At 36.3% G+C, this 24846-nt stretch overlaps 1 protein-coding gene across 1 annotated transcript in view; it reads left to right on the top strand.

The window, feature by feature from the left end:
* Positions 1-23376, top strand: part of LOC149083467 (exosome complex component 10-like) — a 61236-nt gene extending 37860 nt beyond the window's left edge. Inside the window, exons 17-22 of the mRNA XM_089233983.1 lie at positions 3854-3931; positions 4215-4382; positions 10264-10359; positions 14331-14487; positions 17120-17178; positions 23164-23376. Of these exons, the coding sequence (XP_089090109.1) occupies positions 3854-3931; positions 4215-4382; positions 10264-10359; positions 14331-14487; positions 17120-17178; positions 23164-23265 (660 nt within the window). The 3' untranslated portion in view covers positions 23266-23376. The remainder of the gene's footprint in view (positions 1-3853; positions 3932-4214; positions 4383-10263; positions 10360-14330; positions 14488-17119; positions 17179-23163) is intronic.
* Positions 23377-24846: the final 1470 nt, after the last annotated feature.

Below are 24846 nucleotides of genomic sequence, written 5' to 3'. Positions count from 1 at the left end.
GAATAGTCACCTCAACCTCTCTACATAGGTCTTCGGATCCCTCAGTTGCATTGAAGTCTCAAGGAATTCTCCCAGAAGTCTAATGGGGGAGCCATACTCCAGTTCGGCTGGACTTGCCTGGATATCTTCCTTCAGTGATGCCTAAAAATAAGCCTGCCCTTTGGAATCGGCAATAAATCGTAGTTACCAGTCTAATTAGCCTTCGTGTGCAGAAAATAACAGTGGTACGACAAAAATGATTAAATAATCAACTTTGTTACATATGGTCGTGCTTTACCCTTGGATATGTCATAATAAACCATGGCATTTGAATTTGGCGTAGGCATTTTTTTCAATTTTAGCACTAAATTTTTGTCATTAAGATACTCTCTTAATTTAGTATCATTATTTTGTTCTGAAGCGAGTTCATCATAATTCAAAGCCAGGGTAGCAACTGGGGGGGGGGGGGGGGGGGGAGCAAGCAGGTCTCGTGCCCCGGACACTGGACCAGAGGGGGGCACAAATTTTATTCTCAAACCTCTCCTTAAACATTACAAGGGGGCGCCAAAATGCAGACTTGCAATGGGTGACCAAACATCTAGTTGCAACCCTGTTCAAAGCGGCTTGGCATTCATATTTCGACTATGCGCGACGATGCATCGGCTGCCATATTTATTTCACTGGTCGCATGAACTATGTCGGTTGTGAATTCGGATATGTAAGAAAGCCAATGAGACTGTCTCTGAATAATTATCACCTGCTTTGCAAAAAGCGTAGATTATCTGCTTATAATCGGTCTGGATTAAATGGGTTTAGGAAAATTTTTTATAGCAGTGATCTTGGATTCGAGTGGGCATATGCTGTCATTGCTAATTTCGTGACCCAAGAAAGTGACTTTAGGGTGGCCATAAACTCATTTTGAAACATTAATATTTAGACCATAGGCATCAAGTCTCTCGAGAACTTTTTCTACGTGTTGCATGTGTTATTGCTCGTTTTCAGAAAAAAATTAGAACATCATTGAAGTAGCATATGGCAAAATCGAAAGAATACAAACCTTCATTCATAAACCTTTGGAAAGTTTGTGCGGCACATTTAAGTCAGAAATTCAGATACAAAAATTCAAAACTTCTGAAGGGGTCACAGGGGCTGTTTTAGGAATATCTTTAGAAACAGGAATATGGAAATATGCTCGGACAATGTCCAATTTTGTGAAAATCTTTTTGCCATGTAACACATTCATCAGATTGTGGATAAGGATATTTATTGGGCAAAGTAACCGCATTTAGACGGCGATAATCTCTGCATATCTTGTATGAGCCATCTGGTTTCTGAACCCTGTGGATCTGTGACGACCAAGGTGATCTCGAGGGTCTACATATCCCTTGTTCCATAAGATATTCAAACTTTTTTTTCACCTCTTTTAGGACATTTGGATGTAATCCCCTCAGTTTCTAGTACAGGGGCAGATCTTTTGTTTCTATGTAATGCACCATGTCGTGTTTGACTGCTTTGCGAAAAATCAGTGTGGGAGTTCTGGGAATTTCAGAATGTACACATATTTAGTACTGTTTGAAATTAACCGAATTTCAGATTGCAAAATGTTTTGTATTTTACCAAAAACAAGCAAATTTGTATTACAGTCCAGAAGCTTTTTATTTTTCAAGTCTACTAGTGAACCGAAAATTTTCAAGAAATCAACTCGGAATCAATCAATAATCGGAATTGAGACTAGGGTGATTATGAAACTCCATTTGAAACACCTTTGTAATCCAAGGTCAACATTTAAAACTTTTTAACCAAAAATTGGAATTTTAGTGCCATTGGCAGCAAACAAATGTCGATCGGAAGGCTTCAGTTTACAGTTTGATGGATATGGTATGCAGGACACATCACTTCCAGAATCAATCAAAAATGTCAGATGAGTGTGTCTGTCGAAGATATGTAATCAGTTTTATGTTATTTTCAGTGTCATTCGACGACGTAGCACACCTTATTTGTTTCTTGCATTTTCAAAGTCGCAAGGTTTACGACATTTATATGACTTTTCCCCGAATCGTTCATGGTAATTAAAAATATTTTTTTCCTGCTACTGATTGTGTTTTAGGGCAAAACACCTTCGATTTTGAGACTTTGAGCATTGCCTGTGCTGTGTAGTAGGAAAAAACTCAACTCTCACCTACTTTACGGATTAGCTCAGCTACGGCTTTTTATAAGTCAGCAATTTCATCACTTTTCGATGCGGATGGCCCATCCGATATTGCATACAAATTTGCATCAATGCAAACTTTACAAATCTTATCGGCTATGAGGGCTAATTCTGACAAATCAACATTGCAATGCTCAATATTACCTTCACGTTAACGGAGAGCTTTTTCAAGGAACAAAATTTTGAGAAATTTTTCAGTTTTCTTATCCGCTAGCTGTAGCTCGGAAAGTAATCTCCAGATTTGTTGAGTTTGTGAGTCCATGAATTCCTCCAACAAGCATTTTTTCATGATTTCGTATTTACCAGTACTTGGAGATTGACACGACATCAGTCACAGCAGACAACGTTTCCGAATCCAAATGTGCCAACAAAGTATGGTACTTTGTATTATCTGAAGTTATTTTAGAAATTTCAAAGTATGCCTCGACCTGAGCAAACCATATTGCGACATTATTTTTCCACACTGGTGGGATTTTTACTACCACGTGCTACTTTGAATGCAATTCCATTTTCGGAATTTGAATTTTCAGTCATTTTTCAGCAAATTTAATTCGTAAATTTCAATGCTTAAACAATGCACATTCGAACTGGACCTTCGCTGAAAGATGCAGCTATTAACACATGCTTGAAATGAAAACTGGTGCCATGCATCCAAGTTTAGATTTATATTGAAGGCTGTTGTTCCTTGAGTCACCAAATGCAACGTCTCGTCATTCAGGGTGGTGATCTGACTTTGGTAATTAGAGACATTACTTAATTAAAAAATGTAACTTTTTATTTACATCATCAGATACTAATGTCACGCAGGCCTAATGGACGTTTACGTGCTTCAGTGGTTACCAATCAACTGACTCTTCTTTTCCCTCATGCGTGCGCACACACACAGATCTTCCATGACGTCACAGCTGTCAGTTTTTATTTGATGAAGGTGGTACCCATACCTATATTTCTTGATTTTTTTTGTGGTTTTAGTTCTTGTGGAACACACCTTGTTTATACCATTTGTCTGTTACTTTTGTATAAACTGATTTTTTTTTCTGTTTGACATCTGTGAAGCATTACAAACAGAAAATGCAGGTGCAAAGTATTTTGTATGTACTGTGTTGAATTTAAAATGGAGTGTAAAGGTTTGGAAAGAATCTATCAAGATATGATGCTTGGATAACACAGCTAAATGTCAGCCGAACTCTTTATTTGAGTGCTCATTAAAACAAAATTTCTAAATTCCACACCAAATACTGCTGTAGAAATACTGACCGATCTTACCATTAAATGTCATGATCCTATGTTGAATAAGTTCAACTGTATATTCCTATCAGTATATTAATCCTAGCTTAAACAGGGAACTCCAATATATTTGCACCTTCAGCATCAAAGGATTAACCATTTGTTTCATGATGAGGCTTTTCAGATACTATATTCATTTTGATAATCAAATTAAGAAAATATGTTAAAATTGCATTCAAATTATGGATAAAATTTTCATTTCATTGTATTTTCACTTACTCATTTCAACAATTGTGAAACCAGAAAGGTTGTTAGTTGGCAATCGCCTGCTAATGATTTTTATTCTGCACATCCATATGTTCCCCCTATCATTCTATGCATACATTTATTGGGATACTGCATTTGTATTCATGTATATAATGACTTTCTTTTTTTCAGTTTCTTCTGACCAAACAACATTTCACTAGTCAAGCTGAAGAATCTAAAGATAATGAACCTCAGGCAAATTCGTCAAAAGTATGGTATCTTTGCACGTTAGGCTTTTTTATGTAATGCAACAGTTCTCAAACTGTCTTCATGGATAAGCATTCATTAGGGAAAGGGGCACTGTAACACACTATTTCATACCCAGGTTAAGTTTTATGCATCCAAAAATGTAATGCTTTTGTGTAGCAAAATTTTTAGTGACCTGAAAATGAAGTAAACTTTTTAATTTGCACAAATAAATTTAAGAAAAAACTTCATGTATTATTGTTGAATATTTGTTGTGAGTCCCTTCAAACCTTTTTGATTATTCAAGGAAAGTGAGGAGAAGAGCTTCATCGAAGTTATGAATCCAGCACTGAAGGCAGCTTTTGCTAGTGGCGGCAAGAAGGCCAATAGGAAAAGCAGTAGTGATTCTTACCATTATGTCAATGAATCAGTTGCACAATCTAGCACTTCAATGAATCAATTGTCACGAGAGGTGGTAAGTACTGACCATTGAGCAGCTCTTTTTTTTCTGGATGTTTTTGGCTTTGATAATAATATGTAGGCATTAATGGCATTTTCAGCAAATTTGCAGATGAAGTGATGAGTGGGGGGATTGTAGCAATAGGGACTGTAGCATGTGACACATACAAAGACAGACAAGGCCTCATTTTATAAACAGATAAGAATATTTAATCATGCTAAAAATAATAGTTAAACATACATTTACACAAGAAATAAAAAGAACATATAAGCATAATACACGACCAACCGTGCCAACTTCTCTTTCTCAATTCTAGATGCCATATTTCTTGCAGCTCCATCTCTTACAGTTAAAATGTTGCAGGACCAACATGAATGTGAGCTCAGCATGAATAAAATGTGACTTTCAACATTCATAAGTGTGGGGTTGCTCACTTTTGTTTGAATAATCCATATTTTATTTATAAGTTAATCCTAGAACCAGACCAGAATTGAATGTTTTCGTCTGTTCCTAGCCTTTGCAGACAGTCTCCCGACCTGTAAATTGCCTCGGATTGGCATATGGAGGAAAAGACAAGTTTGTGTTTGTGTGTCAGTAGTGTAACGAGTGTATGTTTAGAGAAATAAATTTTAATGTCAATCCAAGTGGGTAGTTTACAGATCTTTGAATTCAGAGCACTCGTCACGAGAAATATTTACTATATTCTGCAGGAACATTTGTCATAAAGGGGAAAAGAGTAGCTGATGTGTTGTGTTACCCAAAATCCCCCCACGGATTATGTGGCATAATTGAGAGATGCTAATCAGAGATTTATATTTACAGAGCATGAATAATTTTTAAAAAATATTGATCATTCATAGAGTACAGTTCATAGTTCATTCATAGAGTACAGTTCATAGTTCATTCAAATAGTACAATAATTATACACTCTCTTCATGGTTGCACTGTCTGTGAACACCCCTCAGTAGTCAACCCTCTTATGGGTTGTTACTAAATTGCAGACCTTGCAGTACTTTACATATACATTCATAACTATACAAACAAGACTAATGCTGATAACATGATGAATATCAAAAATTAATTGTAATTTCCAAAAATAACAAAATTATAATAATTGCAATACACAACTTTGATCACAATCCACAAATGTCCACAAAATAAAAATCAGTGTTGTATCTTACAAGTTTGCGAAAAGGAATAAATGAGAATGTATGCAAATATATGCGGTGTTAACATGAGTAAACATGGGAATAAATGTGATTACATATTCAAATAAATGCAGCTACCATATTGCACAGAGTACTGAGATGGTAAAAATATAACGCAGATTTTTTTTTAAATTTCAAAGCGCTAGTTCATCGTCTAGGTGACACCCAACACATCCACAGGTCTGGGATGCATTGTGGGAACTCTATGGTCATATTCACGATCTCACGTAAGTGAGGATGTTCCAATGTTCAAAGCCTTTCAAAATGTACGCTTGCAAGTTCTTTGATGATGTCCAAGATTAATGATACATCCAGATCCTTTCTTATATTCTTTCCTCCCACGTACCATGTCGCTTTGGCGAATTGTCGTAGTATAATATTATGTTGCTTTTGTAGACTCTTCATGTTTCTTCTACTGGCATATGCCCACACTGGGGCAGTATATGTCAAAATGGGTCTGATGATGGTCTTAAACAAGGTGACCTTGTTCTGTACTGAAAGTCTTGTTTGAGAAAACATGATTCGTGAAAGCGTTCCTGCAGTTTGTGATGCCTTATTTCTTACATAGTGATAGGTTACTTGTGGAGCAAAGGAAAGAGACTTATCTAATATGCACCCAAGATATTTAACAGTGTCGTTTCTCCATAACATAGAGTTTCCAATGTATATTGAGTTTCTTGAAAATGTGTATTTTCTAGTGAACAAAATGTGTTTACATTTTTAATGATTTAACTTCATGTCATTTTTCTCAAACCATTCCTTGACATCTTCAACTGATTATTGACGATTTTTGAGGCATTTGGCTCCTTTTACGTGTAACAATAGTTAGGAGCCTTTGGGGAATTTGCCAAAGGTTCCTAACTATTGTTATATATGTGGTTTGTCATGATGAACACATCATCAGCAAACAATCCCAGCATACTACACTGGGGAGCTAGAAAATCATTAATATATAGAGAAAATAGCAACAGCCCCAAGACAGAGCCTGGCTGTACTGACACTCTTATCAGTATAACTGAAGAAAGGCAGCTGCTGTTCCTTACTTGAAACTTTCTGTTTGAGAGGTAACTGTTGAGGAAAATGATAAAATGCTTGGGTAGGTTTACATAGATTATGACATGAATGTCGCTCTCCACTTGTTAATACAAGATATACGGAAGACTGGATGTTGTGAAGATATTTATTATTCTCATATTATTATTATTATTATTCTCATATTATTATTATTATTATTCTCATATTATTATTATTATTATTCTCATATTATTATTATTATTATTCTCATATTATTATTATTATTATTCTCATATTATTATTATTATTATTATTCTCTATACTCTATTATTCACATTATTCTCTATATTAATTCTCATCTCTGCCTCTACCGGGACCCGGGTTCGTCTCCCGGTAGAGGCAGAGATGAGTTTTTTCCTTCCTTAAAAAAAATTAACATCTCAAATAATAAATATCTTCACAACATCCAGTCTTCCGTACATCTTGTATTAACAAGTGGAGAGCGACATTCATGTCATATATATAGCCCTCTGGTGGCTCGTCGTCCATGAGCTATTAGCTGATCGGTTTCACCGTCCATTGCACGGTTCCGTTCGGCATATATACGCTCTAGCGAAGGAAAATCTCTATCTCCTCTGTAGCTTAGTGGTCAGAGCACTCGTCCGGCAATCGAGGGACCCGGGTTCGTCTCCCGGTAGAGGCAGAGATGAGTTTTTTCCTTCCTTAAAAAAAAAAAAAAAAAAAAAATTTAACATCTCAAATAATAAATATCTTCACAACATCCAGTCTTCCGTATATCTTGTATTACATAGATTAATTTAGCAATGAGCATGGTATGATTCGTTTAGTTGAAAACTTTGCAGATGTCCAGGCATAGTGCACATACATACTCTGTAGTTAAAGGCAACGGTGACTCTGTGAAGCTTGGTCAAGCACGAATGACCCTGCCTGAACACGTGCTGCTCAGCTTAAAGAATGCTGTGTGAGGACAGGAAGAGTTCAAGGCAATAAAAGTAGAGGAGTTCAAAAATTTTTGAGGTGTTACTAAGCAAGCTGATAGGTCTAAAATTTTGAGGGAAAAGAGGTTCAGTACCAGGCTTATGGATAGGTTTAAAGATTGAGAATTTCCAGACATTAGGGAAATAGTTGATTAGAAGCATGCAATTGAAAATATTAGTTAGAGATGAAATAATAGATGGTGATAGATCTTTAAGAGCAAGGTTAAAAATTTTATCAGAACAAGAAACTTTTTATTTTATTTATGATGCCCTTTACCTCATCAACATTAGTCAGCCCAGCAGCTCCCATAAGTTAATCCTAGAATGGTACCTAAAAAAAATCTATGCTTAATAATACCTATACAAACTACGTTTGTTAGACATATATGTACCATTTTAAGGTTAAATTGTAAAATCATTTCAGATGGAACAAGGGCTACTGATTCGGAAACTGCCATTGGTGAGTGGCTTATTTTTCCTAAACATCGTTCGGCAGTGGATTGACACTGCATTTACCACCTTCGCTTCAAAATATAAAACAAATGGTAAAACAAGGAAGAACACAAAACAAGTACTACTCTGACAACATAAATATGTTAGGGACCACACATGCACTCAGGATACACATTCCAGCATGTACCGATTCATTAAAAATTCCACAGAGGAATGTGTACCAGGTGCATGTATATGAAATAAATTATCTGAATTCGGTATTACAATTTATTTTCAGCCTTTTTATACTAACAGACTGTTAAAATAAGTGAGCAATTTTGCAGACCGGTGCGAATGGGACAAATAGCTTGCTAATTGATAGAGAAGAAAAAACTAAATTGAAAGATAAGTTCTCCTAACTTTTCACCACCAAGACAGAAATGAAAAATTAAAATTTGATTAAATTTTTTAAAATTCAATTTCATATCGGTAGCTTCAGCATTGTTTCTGAGATATAAAACACTGCACAAACTTCTATTTGATTCATCTGTTTTGTTTTTATTACTGACATGGCTGAACAATTTCCCTATTAATAAAGAAATTTCAAAAGCATCCTTCTCATCTTGCGGAAAAATGCAGCTTCCCAAATCATGTAGTGATGTTTAAGAATTTGACGAAATCTCTCAATTTTCAGCTCAGAAGAGGCCATGATTTAAAAGAACTTCAATTTCTAAATGTTTTGGCCACATCTTCAGTAGGATAAACATTGCAGAAAACTAGATCTTTTCAATCAGCTTGATGCACTCCACACTCGTTTTATTCTGCTGCTATAAATATGGCCTAAATGGTAATAAATTCTTCTTACCTTATTTACAGATCACCTATAGATCATGGCATATTTACAGGTTACTTAAGCAACCTGTGGTGCAGTTTCTTATCACTTACTTTAAGTTGCCTGCAGTATATTTACAAATGACTTTAATAACCAGCGACACAGTTACAGAGGACTCAAGTGACCTGTGGTGCATTTACAGATCACTCAAGCTACAAGCGACGCATTCACAGATCACTTTGTGACCTGCGGCACAGTTTCAGAGCATTTAAATGGTCTTTGTATGCACACAGATTTTTGACTCACTTGTCTGTATGCCTTCATCTACTATTGTTGCCATTGATCTGGGCAGTACAGTTGATTATCCATTGTCATCTAAAGAGAGGAAAGTAACGATAATTCTTTATTTTCTGCAGCATTTTCCTATATTACTTTTGTTATTAGCAGCACATTTGCAGATCATATAAGTGATCTGTGGGGGTGTTCCAATCACTGTAGTAGTATTCAGCAAAACATTTTCAAAGCAGTGAAGTGGCTAGCTCTCTCCTAAAGATTGAACAAACTTGCAATAGATCAACCTTTTCCAAACTGTGCCAGAATCAAGATTATTTTCAATGCTCTCGCCACTCTACAAATTTTAATGGGCTGACCTTACGTCCCATTTTTACAGGACATGAACATTTCTTCCATTCTTGTAAAGTATTGCCCAGCTGTCCTCTAATTTTCATTTAAAAAAAGTTCCGTTAGTCATGGCTTTAAGTTCTAAATTGTTTCTATTTTTGAGTCATAAATAATTGCAATGCAGATCATGTATGTACATATATAGGTAGAAGTTTATCTTACCTACAACGTGTTGGACATAGACACCGGAATCTGAGGACTCAGGGCAATCGGGCCCCTGCCCCATAAACTTCGTAAGAGGGCTGAGCCACTGCCCCCCCCCCCCCCAAAAAAAAATCATAGATATGCAATGCATGTGGATGATTCTGAACCTTGTACAACACATGGGACATACTGATACAGCAACTATACCCAAAGATGAAAAACAGAACAGAAATGCATTGAATAGAAAGTCATATCATAATTATTTTAAGAATGTCCACCATACTAAATATAGGTTTGGCAGCCTACAAGACTGCCTAAGTATATGTTTAAGAGTTTGAGAGAATTTCTTTGATTAAAAAATCAAATAGAATTTTTTTAATTCATGAAAAACATTCACGCATTGCAGGTTGGCCATCCCTGCTTTAGATCATAGTGCTCTCTAGTATATGGAAAGCCTACATTCTTATATTTATTAGTTGAGTGTAAAATTTTTGATTTCATTCACATTGATTTTAGAGTTCAAAAGTTTGCATTAACTTATTAGTAATGGTTCATATGTAAAATGCCTTTGTACATTTTATACACAGATTTTTGACTCTCCCGCAAGTACACCTTCATCTACTATTGTTGCCATTGATCTGGATAGTACAGTTGATTCTCCATCGTCATCTAAAGAGAGGGAGGTAATGATAATTCTTTATTACACACCAATCTAAATTATTCTTGATGGAATGTAACATTTCTTAGATCTAAGTTGCAATGCTATGAGTGAATAGGAGCTGCAACTAGAAATAAACATTTACTTTGTCGCCTGTGGCAAGTATCCATTATGACGTGCAATTCCTGTATGGAAGGGTCACCACCATGAAATTCACAGATAGGAAAATTCACAGACGGAAGAGGCACTGCTGAGAAAATTCACTGACAACAGTTAATCACTATTAAGTGATTGAGCTAGTGAGTGACCAAGTAACCATATGAATGATAGAGGGACAGTATGAGTGATCAAGTGGGTGACAGAGTTAGCGAAAAACTGTATAAGTAATCGAGTGAGTGGGTAAGTTACTAAGTGAGGGATTGGGCAAGTGGAGGGGACTGTATGAGTGACCAAGTGAATGGTTGAGTGACAATATTAGTGAACCAGGGAATGGGTGACTGATTGATTGAGAGAGCCAGTGACAGTACGAGTGGCCAAGTAAGTGGGTAAGTAACAGAGTCAGTAACCATATTAGTGACTGAGTGAGGAAGCCATTAAGTAAGTGACTGTATAAGTGACTTGCTCACCTGCCCATTCACTCACACGCTCCCTTGATTTTTTTTCTCACTTACTGACTCATTTGCTCAGTCACTAACTCCCTGACTCACACAATCACTTACTATATCACTTTAGTGATGAATTGTTTGTGAATTTTCCTAGTAGTAAATTGTCATGTTGGTGAGTTTTCTATCAATGAATTTTCCGGCAGTGGATTGTTGCAGATGAATTTTCCACACGTGCTGTAATTATGAACGAACAAGGAGAAAACTTCCTGGTTCCTTCCCTTATTTGTTCTGTATTTTTTTAATTTTTTTTTTTTTTATTCTGGTTCTGTATCCCTTCCTGGTTCAGCAGCCGAAGTACCACCCCCCCCCCCCTTTTCCTCTGCTAGTTGCGGCCATTCATGGAATTGACAATATCTAGTTGTAGAGCATTCTGCACTCAATATAGTGAATCTGATGTACAGAAGCTGGTCAAAAAAGATTGAGAATTAATTTCCCCAAAAATGCAGATGATATACAATACCTAAATAAAGCTTTGCAAATAGCTCTGATATTGCCTGCTTGGGCAAATTTTTTTAAACTAACCTGGCAATTCATTAACTTTAATGAAACATAAATATAGAGCAATTTTTTTTTCTGCTTATGAAAATAGCACCTGTTCATAATGAACAACATACAATCTTGAAATTTGTTGTCCATTTAGAACTCTGCTCTACTTCAGAAACATGTGAAATGTTGCAGCAAGCAGATGATGAAGATGTTTTACCACAATCAATCAATAAATAAATAACACTTCAGTGACAGTGATTCAGATACTTAAAGGAAGGATATACAGTGAATTACTGATTCTTTCATCCATTATATAAGTCTCAGGCAACTCAAAGAAACATTGGCAATTTCCAGATTAAGATGTTTATTAATGTACAATTCACAATTAAATTGCATTACAATTTGTTAATTCAGTTTTTACTGTTAAACAAAATAGCCATGATCTTGATGTATAAGATATGAATAGATCTCACCAATTTATGTTCACGATAATCCACTCAGACAAAGAAGATCAAGATGACTTCTCTGGGGAATCAGACAATTAGCGGCGGTCAATTCAATCCGAACGATGAAAGCTCGTGATCACAGTTCGTGAATCAGCAGATTGATGACGAGGCACACACTATTATCGGAAAGATCATGAGTCAGCACATCAATGATGTGGCCCAAAAGGGTGATATGTTACAACTGATCATAGGCCGTGGTGTTCGCTTTTAATCAGAAAGCTGACAAACTTTCTCCGCGACAAATTAATCAACTCAATCTGATTGCTCAGTTTACAGCTGATGTTCGTCATATCTAAGGAAAAAGCAATGTGGTAGTGCATGCTCTCTCACAAGCAGGAGTTGACCTACTTTTTCTTTCTTCCATGAATAACGACCTCATCGCTGAAGCACAGAGGAATGACTTTGAACTGAAGCAGTTGCCCGACGGAAATGTGCCATCTTCTCTCACTCTTCAACAACTACCTTCTCCACCTGGAAAAATGCTACTTTTTTCAACACCTAGATGTGTAAACCATGGCCATATATCTTCATCCAGATGATTTAGCCACATGCAAATTGACATATTGGGACTGCTTCCATTATCAGAAAGTTTTTGATACTGCCTCACTTGCATAGATCGCTTTTCAAGATGACCCAAAGCCATTCCAATAGCAGATATTACTTCCGAGACTGTTGCTAAGGCTTACAAAACATCTGGGTTGAACATCTACGTAATTATCTACGTAACATCTGGGTTGCATGGAGTACCAGAAGTGATCGTTACCAATCAAGGCAGACAGTCCCAGAGTGATTTATTCTGATCTCTCTGCAAACTACTGGGGATCGAACAAAATCAAATCACTCCATACCATCCGGAAGCAAATGGTGCCGTTGAAAGGTGGCATCACGTCCTTGAATCAGCAATCAAGTGCCATTCCTCAACAGATTGGGTGGGAGTATTGCCTTTCATTATTCTTGGTCTGAATGGCATACAAGCCAGAACTGGAATGCTCCCCATCTGAACTGGTATATGGTGAGCTAATCAAACTCCCTGGTGAGTTCTCAGCTTCCAACACAGATGCCAATAAGAAACAGTTGCTCATCGAGTTACGACAATACTTTTCAAAAATTCGGCCTGTATATATATATATATACCAATATCTCACCATAATAAATCCAAAACATTTATCCATAAAAAAACTTGATCATTCCATGCATGTTTTCCTTCACAACGACGCTGTTAAGAAGCCATTGCAGTTCCCATATAATGGCCCCTACAAAGTGGTCGCATGACGAAATAACACTATCACCATCAGATGCAAAGGAAGAAACGTATGCGTGAACATTGCATGAGTGAAACCAGAGCATATTGCCACAGACAGTGACAGTCAAAACAGCGAGCCCAATGTGACTCTCTACACCAGAGCAACAATAACTGGACACAGCTTTTCTACCACCCTTTTTAAATATCGGAATAACATTAGCAAGAACTTCCAGTCCCTTCGATACCCTTCGCAATACTAATCCTGTAAATTTGTGTGACTGGCCCCAGCACTTCATTAGCATATTCCTGAGGATCCTAGGATAGATATCATCTGGTCCTGGTGCTTTGCTTGCACATACATTTTTTAGAAGATTTAGGACTTCCACATCTTGTACATGAATTTTGTTGAGGACTTTGTCACTATAAAGACTGACGCCAAAAAGTCATTGAAAGTCAATGAAACTTCACTTTGCTACATTATATTGCATAGGTGCTAATGCTTCAAATGTATTAGGAATAGCTTATTAAAATCTTCCCATCCGAAACCTGATTTTTTATCTTTATAGAAAAGTCCTCAAATTGTGCTTTGTAAAAATGAAAAATCTCAAAAGAAAACTCTTGTGTTCTTGCAATCCTAGGCTGATCATGATCTTTATTTAAAAAAGTCTAATGGCCAGAATTACGAGAAAATATGACAGGACCTTAACTACAAAAGAAAAATTACTCAGTATACTCTGACCAGAGCACATTTTGGTGCCCCCTTTCACTGTAATTTTGAACAGAAAAAAAGTAGATACAGTGCCTGGGCACCAGACCCCCTGCCCTCCACTAGTTGTGACCCTGAATATGTCAAATGTCATAAACAGCTGGTCATATGATCACTGTATGCAATTGCTAAAAGTCTATTTAAACAAACTACAGATTTTTCAAGTCTGCAAAGTGGCACTGACATTGTCTGCATTTTTTGGAGTGAACTTCAGTCTCAATTTCCTCTATTGGCATATATTTTGTACAATATGCCAATTCAGAAGCTTCTGCAAAATTGTGTATAAGTTATGACTGCATACATGGTAACTAATTTTGTATTTCTACGTAGGAATTCACCAAAAGACCAAATCCATCACCCGTGAAATCCATCAAAAAAGAAATTGATGACTCTCCGAAAAAATCAAAGCTAACGAATGTCAAAGCAGAAAGCTTTCAGCCCTTCAATTATGAAAAGACAAGCTTCAATGAGTTGCATCAATCTGCAAGTATGTATCTAATTAGCAACCATTTTAATGGATGTACACAGTGAAACCTCACTATAACATAGCTGCCAAGTCTCCCGAATTTTTCGGGAATCTCCCGAATTTTATCTTCATCGCTCGATCTCCCGAAATGTTCTTAAATCTCCCGAATTTTTACGAAAATCACAAAAATCCCTAATTGTCCCTAAAAATTCCCTACTTCATTAAAAAAATCCCCGCTTATGAAAACAATCCCTAAGGAATTTCTTGTGGGGCATGAAGCCTCGTTTTTCCCCCTTTCGAAATGACGTCACACGTCGTAAATGGGGAAATTCCCTTTTTAAGGAAGTTTTACAAGCCCTCTGATGGTAACAAGAAAGTTGTTTGTCTTATCGTGCAGGGAAATGGCTTAGCAGCCAATAGTCCTGGATAATAATTGAAGATTATGGTGATGCACATGTGGTCAAAATTTCTTTTGTTGAAGTTACGTACGTGCGATATAACAAAGCATGAATAATGATAAGCAAAAACATATTTAATCAATTTTAAAGATACTTATTCCGATGAATTTCCTTTCATCAAACGTTCCAGAAGAGGGCTGACTTTTCCTTTTTGTACAAGTTGTGTTACGGACATAAACATCGGTCATGGAAAGACTGCCATCATCAGTCGTGAAGTGAAAAAAAACATCAAGCAAGTGTCACAAAAAGTCAGTGTTCTTCAAAAATTGACGGTGTTTTCCTTCATCTTCCGATGATTTTGGGGTCATTCGCGGAGAATGTTTGTTCACAGCGTTTCTGATTGAACACAATATTTATTTTTACATCATTGAAGTTTTGGCCTCCAATTTCACTTGTTTTTTGCGTAGGAATTTTATTCCCAAGGGTTTAACTTCCATGTGTGTAAAATCCCTATTTTAATTTGACTTCAGTTTTTGAGTAGGGATTTTATTCCCTATGCTTCAACTTTTATGTTTGGAAAATCCCTATTTTATTTGGAAAAATCCCTATTTTATTTATTAGGGAGTGGTTTTAGCATAAAATACGGGTGTGCGCGAAAATCTCCCGAATTTTCATTTTCAAAAGTTGGCAGCTATGCTATAATGATACTCAATATAATGATAAATCCCTCTAAAACAATTTTTTCCCCTGTCTTGTTTGAAAATTTCTATGCTCCTGGGCAAATCCCAGGTGCCCAGTTGACTAAAAAATTGGAATTGGCACCTAATATTTTTTAAATATAACTTAATTGAAGTTGAAGGACAGCACAAAATTATCGGAAATTGTAACAGCATGTGTGCTAGCATGTAAAAGAGTCCCTAAGTCCTGGACAAATAAAAAAATACACTATTTAGTACTGATTTAGTTGAACAAAAACGTTCTTGCACCTATGAGATTTTGCTGGCCCCTAAATTTTTGTTCTTGATTTGTTAAGCCCTGTACTGAACTATTTTTGCCTATTTTTGAACCATGAATTGGGCGAGGGAGCCACAGGGTGACAAAAGTTTGAGAACCACTGGATTAACCAAAAAAGTTGCCTAGAGAGTGATGGACCAAGTCAGTGGGCGACCAAAAGAATGATAAAGAAAGAGTGTAAGCATGTGAGAAATGCGAAATATCCACTTTTAGAGACAGATGTATTTACAGGGTTATTGTCCTCGCGTGGTGGGTTATTGTCCTTACATCCATCAACTGGGCCTCAGGCTGGGATTTTTGGTGGGCTCCTGGTCAGATTCTTCTCAATAGTGAATTCATAGTGTGAAAAAAAAAACCACAACCATCCTTGATTGTTTTTTGTTTTAATATAATCCCAGGTCACCAAGGCTACTAAAAAATTGGTATTGGCGCCTAAAATTTTCTTTGTGTAGTTACTAATTGCGCAGCCCAAAATGTTTGGAATACATAGCAGCATATCTGCCGACATGAAAGCGGGTCAAAAGAAGCAGTATTTTAGACTTTTTTCTTTGGCACTTAAAAAATCAATCTGGCACCTAGATTTTTTGTGATTTGTTCAGCCCTGTTATAATCTAATGCTAAACTGTTGTTTCTAGACATAATGGTAAGTTCTTTACAATGATATTATTTCTTAGTCTGCAGAGTATCGTAATACCAAGGTTTCATTGTATATGTAACATATCTCACATTAAGCTAGGGGTTCCATATCCAGAGATCTGTGGAAATAATGGGCAGAAATTTGATAATTTATCAAGTTTCTTCATAACATTTTTCATGGATAAGCTTCTATAAAGAAAAGAGGGATGTCAATGACAACGAAGCAGTGATAAGGTCCAGTTCTAAAAAACAAGAACTTTTATTGATTTCATAAGGAATATTCATGTCAAACAGACCCCCAACTTAAACAAAAGGCTACTTTAAATGTTTGTCAGAGCTGGGTAAATGCCTGATATGATCAAGTTGAAGAAAACTGATTTGAATTTTTAAGATAGTCATGTGGGTCCCCCCTCCTGTCAGCAAATATTTCCACTATAGAGAGGATTGATCCCAAGGTTGGCATGTATGCTTTGGGGGTTAAAAATCTGAGTTATAAAAATTTGACTATATTTCACTTTTGCCCACAATAGTTTTTTCATTGCCCACTCATGTGTTGATCTCAGCTTGTTTTGAATGTGTGATTTGACTTTTCCTTTTTTTTTCAGCTTCGCAGAGACAGAAAAAATCTAGTTTCAACCCTTCCCTGGGCAGAAGCAATTTCAGAGTAAGTGTTGCTTGCTGTAATTCATTTTTCAATACTTGAAAAAGAAAAATATGCATATACAGACCTGCCAACTCTCCGGATTTTGGCAGAAAGATTTTGTAGATTTTATGCGAACTTTCATGTTGTCGTGACGTCAATGACTGCCGTCGTTGTTGGGGAAAACTCCCATAGAGGACAGCCGTGGTCATTTTCATCAAGCAGGCATAAAAAAAAAGTCTTGGTGACCACATTTAAGCAACCGGCAAAGACGTGACTGTTTATATAGCGTTTTATAATCATTTATCAGGGGCATGACCTTGGTTGCCAAAATTTTTTTATAATCGTTATTGTATTCCATTAACAGCCGTGCTGTAAACACAAGTTTTTCGTCAGCAGCTTTGTCTTTTGAAGTTTTTTAAATTGTTTCCTCCGATTAAATATGTCTTCAGAAACAAAATATAAAACTTTAAGCTATATGAAGCTTTTAAAAAGTTCATATATCCAAGATTATCAATCACTGATAGCATCCACAAAAGGAAAGTTATGTTTTATGAGCAGTATGTAGATGTAGATGTGATTTCTCTCTCTCTATTGTGCATGGAAAGACTAACATGGAATTGTATACTGTCCGTCCGGGGGGGGGGGGCATTGCAGGACCTGCCTCGGGGGGTGATAATGGAACTTTTGTCTTAATTAATTTAAAAAAAAAAAAATCGAATTTTTTTTTGATTCAGTCTATGAGTGCGGGGGGGGGGGGGGGTGCCCCCTCAGGAGAATCTCCGGATTTCTGGATTCCAAAAGTTGGCACGTCTGCTTATATGATAAAAATGATAATCGTTTTATTCGCTGATGTCGCTATCAATGTAAAACAGTAATATAGCATTAATAAAAGTGAAATATATACAGTAACCCCTTATCATATTGCACTGATATGGGTGCACACTGTCTGGTTCATTAACAAAAAAATTACCTAGCAGACAAAATTGAGACACAGACAAAATTTCTTCATTAGAAAAATATTATTTTATTTAACTTGTATACTACACGTTATGTGACAAAATTTGCGTACAAGTTTCTATTAGTAAAATTGAAAAATATTTAGATATCACAGTAAATTAATATTGACTATCAAATTAAGTTACACAAAATGAATTAGTCGCACAAATTGAACAATTCCACCAATATTCAGGAACGTCCATGTTAGAACACAAATACTGCTTGTCCATAAGCCTTTAAGTTCAGGGTAAGGTTTTACTAAGGAGGACGTCCATATTGAGCATGGAACACATTCTGTAGCACAGTGGTTCTCAACCCTTTTTGACTTGCTTTTCAGTATATAATTTTTATCTCAGAACCCTCTATAGGCCTCTTTCCCCCCCCCCCCCCCCATCTATCAAATTTACTAATTTGTTTTATTTTCCTCGAGTCACCGCAGAGCCCCTGGGAAGTGCACACGGAGCACCGGTTGAGAACCACTGGTATAGTACATCAGTCAACTCATGTGATGAAACCAGAAGAGGAAGTTAGCGCCCGCTTGCTGACCACTAAGAAAGGGGCCCACCAAGAAATGTAAACTTGAGTACTGAAGCGGGCATCCAGGTCCGTTCAGGACATCGCCTACCCATGCACCTGGAACTGCAAGAACTAGCCTTGGACCATTGAGTTATTTAGCTTGCAGTTGACATGCTGAGGAAACTGGCAACAATGCCTTTCAATACAAAGTCCTATTAATGCATGTTAATAAAGAATCAACTTAGCAGTGAATTAATTCAATTCTAACAACATGCGTATGTTAGGGCCCATGCATGTACAGCCGAATCCCTTTTTAACTTATATAGTTATGGCAAAAATCTCATTGTAATGAGAACTTTTCTAACCTTAAATAAGTTTACATAGGAACAATGTATTGCAAATTCCAATATTGCGAAATGAAAAATCTGTTATAACAAATTCAAAAACAAATTTCTAAAAATCAACAAAAGAGTACAGAACGTTTCAAATATGTTCCCATGAAATCTACTTCAAATAATTAACTTATTGAACTGTTGGGGGAAAGAAGGGTCGTTTTTCTATGGTTTGTGGGAAGAAATTTGAACCAATTGCGCACATAAAAAGAAATAAAATCTGTGCGGTAATCTATGCTCAAAGGAATGTTTCATATTTCTTCTGTTTCAAAATGAATGGCCTGGAGAAAAAACGTTTTTGGTTAAAAAAAAAACTTTAGATCATTTCTGAAGTGTTGGTGCTGGAGAAAATAAAAACAATGTGTGGTATTAAAATATTTCATTTCTCTCTCTCTCTCTCCATCTACTCTTTCACATTTTTGAAAAATCAGACTAAGTTGAAATCGCAAATTCAAACAGAAGTTATACAGGGGTGGGAACTCTGCGCCAATTGCGCCGCACTGCGCCAAAACTAATATCTTGCGCCATCCTGCTCCAATAGCGTATTTTTGCATTTTTCTGCGCCAAATAGCGAATTTTGCTTCAGTATGCCCGGAATTTCGGAAAGGACGCCAAAAAAATTTTGTTCCTGCTAGCCATGAAACGTTTCTTTACGAGAGAAGAGCGTGTTTTATTCCACTATACTTAAACTATCGCCTTAAACTATCAGCCCCTGATCGGGCTTTCCATCGTTGAACCCTGATATTGTCCGTGATCGTGGAACTGAAGATGGTTTGCAATGCCTTTCAGCTTTAAAGTGCAAATTCGAGTGTTTCCGTTTAAAAAAAAAAGTCGTCACTGGAAGCAGCAGAAATTACTGTAGTCGATTGTCATTGTGCTAAATCCCGATGTTTCGTGAAAAAAGATTTCATTCCGGGAGTAAAAAGTGCATGTCCGCCGAATTACGAATGTTAGTTTAGAAACTTTGCCGAATAACGAGCGTTAAATCGCTAATTTTGTCGAATAACGAGCGTTAAATCGTCAATCTCGCCAAATAGCGAGTGTCAGATCGCCAATCTCGCCAGATGAGCGCTGAATCGCCAAACATCGAGTTGATTGTTCCGAAATTCTCTCCAATTTTGCAACAATTTCTTTCCAAGTATAAAAAAAATAAAAACTTATAAAATTTTTTTAACTCATTTGAAGTGCTGCTGTTCAAGGCAGCAAATAGTGCCCACAGTAAGCAAAAATCATCTTAAATAGACGGGTGCAAAAAATTTTATGATAGCCGCTCTTTCAAACAAGGTGTCAAAAGCCTAAAACACCAAAAATCAAGCTGACGAAAAGATGTTTGATAACAAAAAACAGTGCAGTTTTATTTTGAAAAGGGTTGAGGGTTAACGAAAATATTCTTGTTAATTTCATTGTTCCAATTTATAAATATCTGCTCCGAATCCCATATTTTGCTGCTCCGAATCCCATATTTTGCTGCTCCGAATCCCGAATTTGCTGCTCCAAATCCTGAATTTTGCTGCTCCGAAATGGACTTAGTCACTTCCCACCCCTGGTTATAGGATCCCAAAGGAAAAAGACTAAGACTTTCAAATTTTTAAGATGCAGATGTAGCTGCCTTCACAGGATATTCGTTCATGACATTTTCCAGACGCATACATTATTTCAGGACATTAATTCCCGAAATGTGCCAGTTATCAGCCCACTCATATGAGAAAAGACTTTGCATGTGCTTTTGGAAATATTTTAGGCATTTGTTTCAAGCATTGCATGCGTTTGAGCATGCATATATTATATTTTAGAGGAATTAGTTGTTTCTGTGGCTTCCACAATACTTGTGCAAAAAAAATGTGAATTATTTGCCTCAAATATACTCTTATGCAAAAAAAATGATGTGATCATCTCGAAATTTTGCGTGCAAATCCTTTATGGCAAGTATGCAAATGATGAAATTTTCAAGAGGTCAATGAATGTTAACTTCGGCCATAGTGCATGTTTCTATGCACAACTAACATTGTATAAAACAGGTAACAATCGCAGATGGTTTATCTTTTCTCTTGGTTGACATTGGAGTTCCGTGGAGACACAACCGATAATGCATTATGATGTTGTCGAAAACCTTACAGCTAATTGGATGACTTCGAATGTCGTCGTATAGTCGGGATGCATGAAGCTAGCTGGTCATACCGAGCAATAGGCCATCACCTGCACCATACGGACACAGCTGTGCAAAGGTGCTCGTAGCATTCGTTGCTATAAGAAACTCATCAGCGGAATGAAGGCTTTGGAAAGCCAAGGTGCACGAATGTGAGGCAAGACCGGATGATTGTGCAACAGGTTTGAACTGCCCCAACTGCATCATTGTCCACTTATCCAACTTGCTACAGACTCTTCCATACCACCCCTGGTACCTTCCACCATCTCACGCGCTTGGCTGAGGCAGGGTTACGCTCACAGCAGGATTTAAGACATCTGCCTTTAACCCCACAACACCGGCAGAGTCGTCTAGAGTGGTGTCGCAGCCAATCATCATGGCTGCCAACAGACTGGCATCATATAGTGTTCCGCAATAAATCCCGCTTCTGACTTGGAGCAGATGACCATTGGACCCGTGTGTGGAGGGGCCAGGGCTAGCTGTCCCAATCAGCCTTTGTCTTAGAGAGCTGTGTGTGTATATATTGTTTATAATTTGTGTTAATTGCATTTTTATTTAATTGGGTTGCTGTATTTTTGAAATATATGACATCCATATTTTTATGGGCATCTTTTTATCAGCCACCTTGTTGGGCATTTTGCCTATTGTGGCCTTGTATTTGTACACCAGCCATTACCCCTGGTGTGATGGTGTTGGGTGCTATCTTTTACGACAGCAGGTTGCCTCTAGTCATCATTACTCTTCATAGCAAATCATCCTGGGGCCATTTTCCAACAAGATAATACCCCATATGGCTCGCATATCTTTGGACTGCCTCCATGCTGTTGATACTCTTCCTTGCACATCAAGGTCACTGGATCTTTTTTCAATCGAATAGGCCACCAGATTTGGGCACCCCAAAATGTCGTAGATCTGCAGCAACAATTTATGAATGCATGGCAGAGTGTATATAGCAAGATGAGATTAGGAATCTTTATCACTTCTTACATCAACATATACAAGCATGCATCGCCCAGGGGGGGCAGGTTTCACCAATTACTAATTTTAACATCCAATGTGTAATTGCTAGCCGTTGATGGGTTCTATGGCTTTGAATTTTTGATCATTTCTTTATCTGTGTATGAGCTTTATACATGTTTAATTTCAATAAAAACAGTCAATTTCTCCATGGTGCTTCGTTTTTTTGCAAAAGGGTATGTTAATTAAGTAAGTAAAACTTATACAAAAAAAAATCAATGCCTAATTGATTTGAGTTGCTTTGAGTTATTTTTGAAATTTAATTTCATTCATTATATTGTCTGAAACGTAAATAGGTAATTTTTTCCTTGGAATCAAATTTCACTGCAACGAAACTTTTTTAATGAATGTTAAAAATTGTAGTCTTTTGTAATGAAATTTTGTTATAATGAAGTGATTACTTCAGTCTCTTGGAGTCATTTTATAATGTTTGAATTAAAAAAAATTCTGATGTATTGATAGCTGAATATAACCAACATTTCCTAGGTTTTAATGTAGTTAAATATTTTGCAGTGTGAAATATTTGGATACACAGTATAACAAGGTGTTATTGTAATTGAATTAAAATGTGTCTAAGGTCTTTGAATTTATTTATATGAGGGAAATGCCTACGATGCTTAAGGATTTTGGCATTTTGCTCAGTTTATGCTGTTTGTTATTGTTGTATAGTCAAACCTGATAATATCGAACAAAATGTTTAGTTTTTCCCTCATTTCTTATGTTTGTAATCATTTTATACAGCTGTAACAGCTCCAAAAGTGTGAAAATCAGGTACAACTAGTATTATTACCAAAACACAATTCATATCTATTTTTATCTGTAATTTCCTGTTTAGAATGTGCATTTTTAACATGCATTTGATGCAGTCAAAGGTTTTTACCAAATGCATGCCATATCTAGTTTGTGAAATGTTTTTTTTCTCTTTGTGATATTTTATAGGATGTACGAAATACTCCGATAAATAAGAAAGCTCGAAAGAGGCAAGGGACCTTTCCCGGAAATTCGGACTCTGTAGAAAAACGTAAATGGCCAAAGTCATAGGCAATACAAGTGTGGTTTTTTTTTGTGAATCCTGTATTTGCATACTCCATTTGTTTGTTTTATGATAAGTGTAGTATAATTTTTTAAATAAATGTTGAAAGTTGTTCTTGAGATTTTTTTATTCTATGAACCCATATAGTTTCGAATAGCTTATCGCTTTACTACTTCATCACACACCGAATCACTATAGTGCAATTTGCTGTGGTTAACAAGTTGGGTTGAAATTGAATGTGCTATTAGTGGTAGTTGCTTCAAGAGCTCGTTAGGGAAAATATTATTATCTATAAACTTCTTAAAAATTATCTATATTCTTCCCCCATTCGAACCTGGGATTAGATCCATGTAGATAATATGGTATTAATACCATAAAATATTTTTGGATGCGATGGAAGAAAATAACGGAATATTTTATCCACTTATATTCCAAATTTCTCAAAGAAAAAATATTTTTGAGGAATCTATATCATAGAGTGGTTGTCAAGTTATGACACATTCCTGGGAAGGCGCAAGAACTATAGAAGTTCCAAAACTACTTGATAAAATGTTTATTTTAAGTGCAGTCTTGATAGAAATACAGTAAGACACCATAGCAGTAAAGTTCAAGAAAACCCATGCATAGTGGTTTTCAGTTAAGTATTGAGAAAAGAATTATAAATGTTTGGCTGTTTGAGTATAAAAAGCAGCTGCTAAAATATCTGGGCTTATGGAAGAGTTAACATTCGAGTAAATTTAAGTTGAGACAATATAATGAAATCTGTAAAAGTTCAGTTTGTGGATATATATATCAAAAAATATTTGGTTTCGAATATATTGAGATGTCTCTGTATTCATCAAAACCAGCTAGTATAAGTCAGAAAAAATGCTTATAAATGTTCTTGTTTCAGACCTCTACCCAACTAGTTCGGTTAATAATAGCATATATCAACATTGATCGAAAAAAGCATAGAAGTGCACATTTTGTGAAATTTGTTTAATTAAACCACCATTAACTTATTACAGTGAAAACTTTAATGAAAATCAGTTTATTAAATAAAAGTTTTATTTACCTACAATTACATATATTTTCAAAATCTCAATGATGGATGAAATTTTTTTCTGCCACATAACAAAACCTCTGTTTACAAGAATAATTTTTATTGTAAACTGCATTAAAAAACAAAAATTCAATTCTTATGAATTTTTAAACTATTTGCGAATTTTTATGGGGCACCCTGTATATAATTTATGATAAAAAGGCCCCACGAATTTACGGGAAGGAGAGGAGCCTATAAATTTATCATCCCATAAATTTTCCACAAAAGGGTTTCCGAATCTCCCAGCTCGTACCTTAACGCAGACAGGAGAAAAATCGGAAGAATCGATTAACATAAATAAACGTGAAATAATGAAGTTTGAAATTAGCCCCTTAAATTTTTTTTCTTCCGGGTAGGACCAGTGCAGCCATCTTCAAGCGCAAGAAAGAAACTATAGTTTTCATATCTGCCGCTAGGAGATAGAGCGAACAAAATAAAAATCAGTGCTTTTTTATTTTAAAAGAACCTTCGTAATATTGGTCCAGAGCTTTTGCGATGATAACGAATG

Source organism: Pholcus phalangioides, unplaced genomic scaffold (genome assembly GCF_987345545.1).
Source record: "Pholcus phalangioides strain wild (caught in Gottingen) unplaced genomic scaffold, Ppha-v1.0 ptg000008l_1, whole genome shotgun sequence".
Taxonomy (NCBI): domain Eukaryota; kingdom Metazoa; phylum Arthropoda; class Arachnida; order Araneae; family Pholcidae; genus Pholcus; species Pholcus phalangioides.
This window is presented reverse-complemented; position numbering and strand designations above follow the sequence as displayed.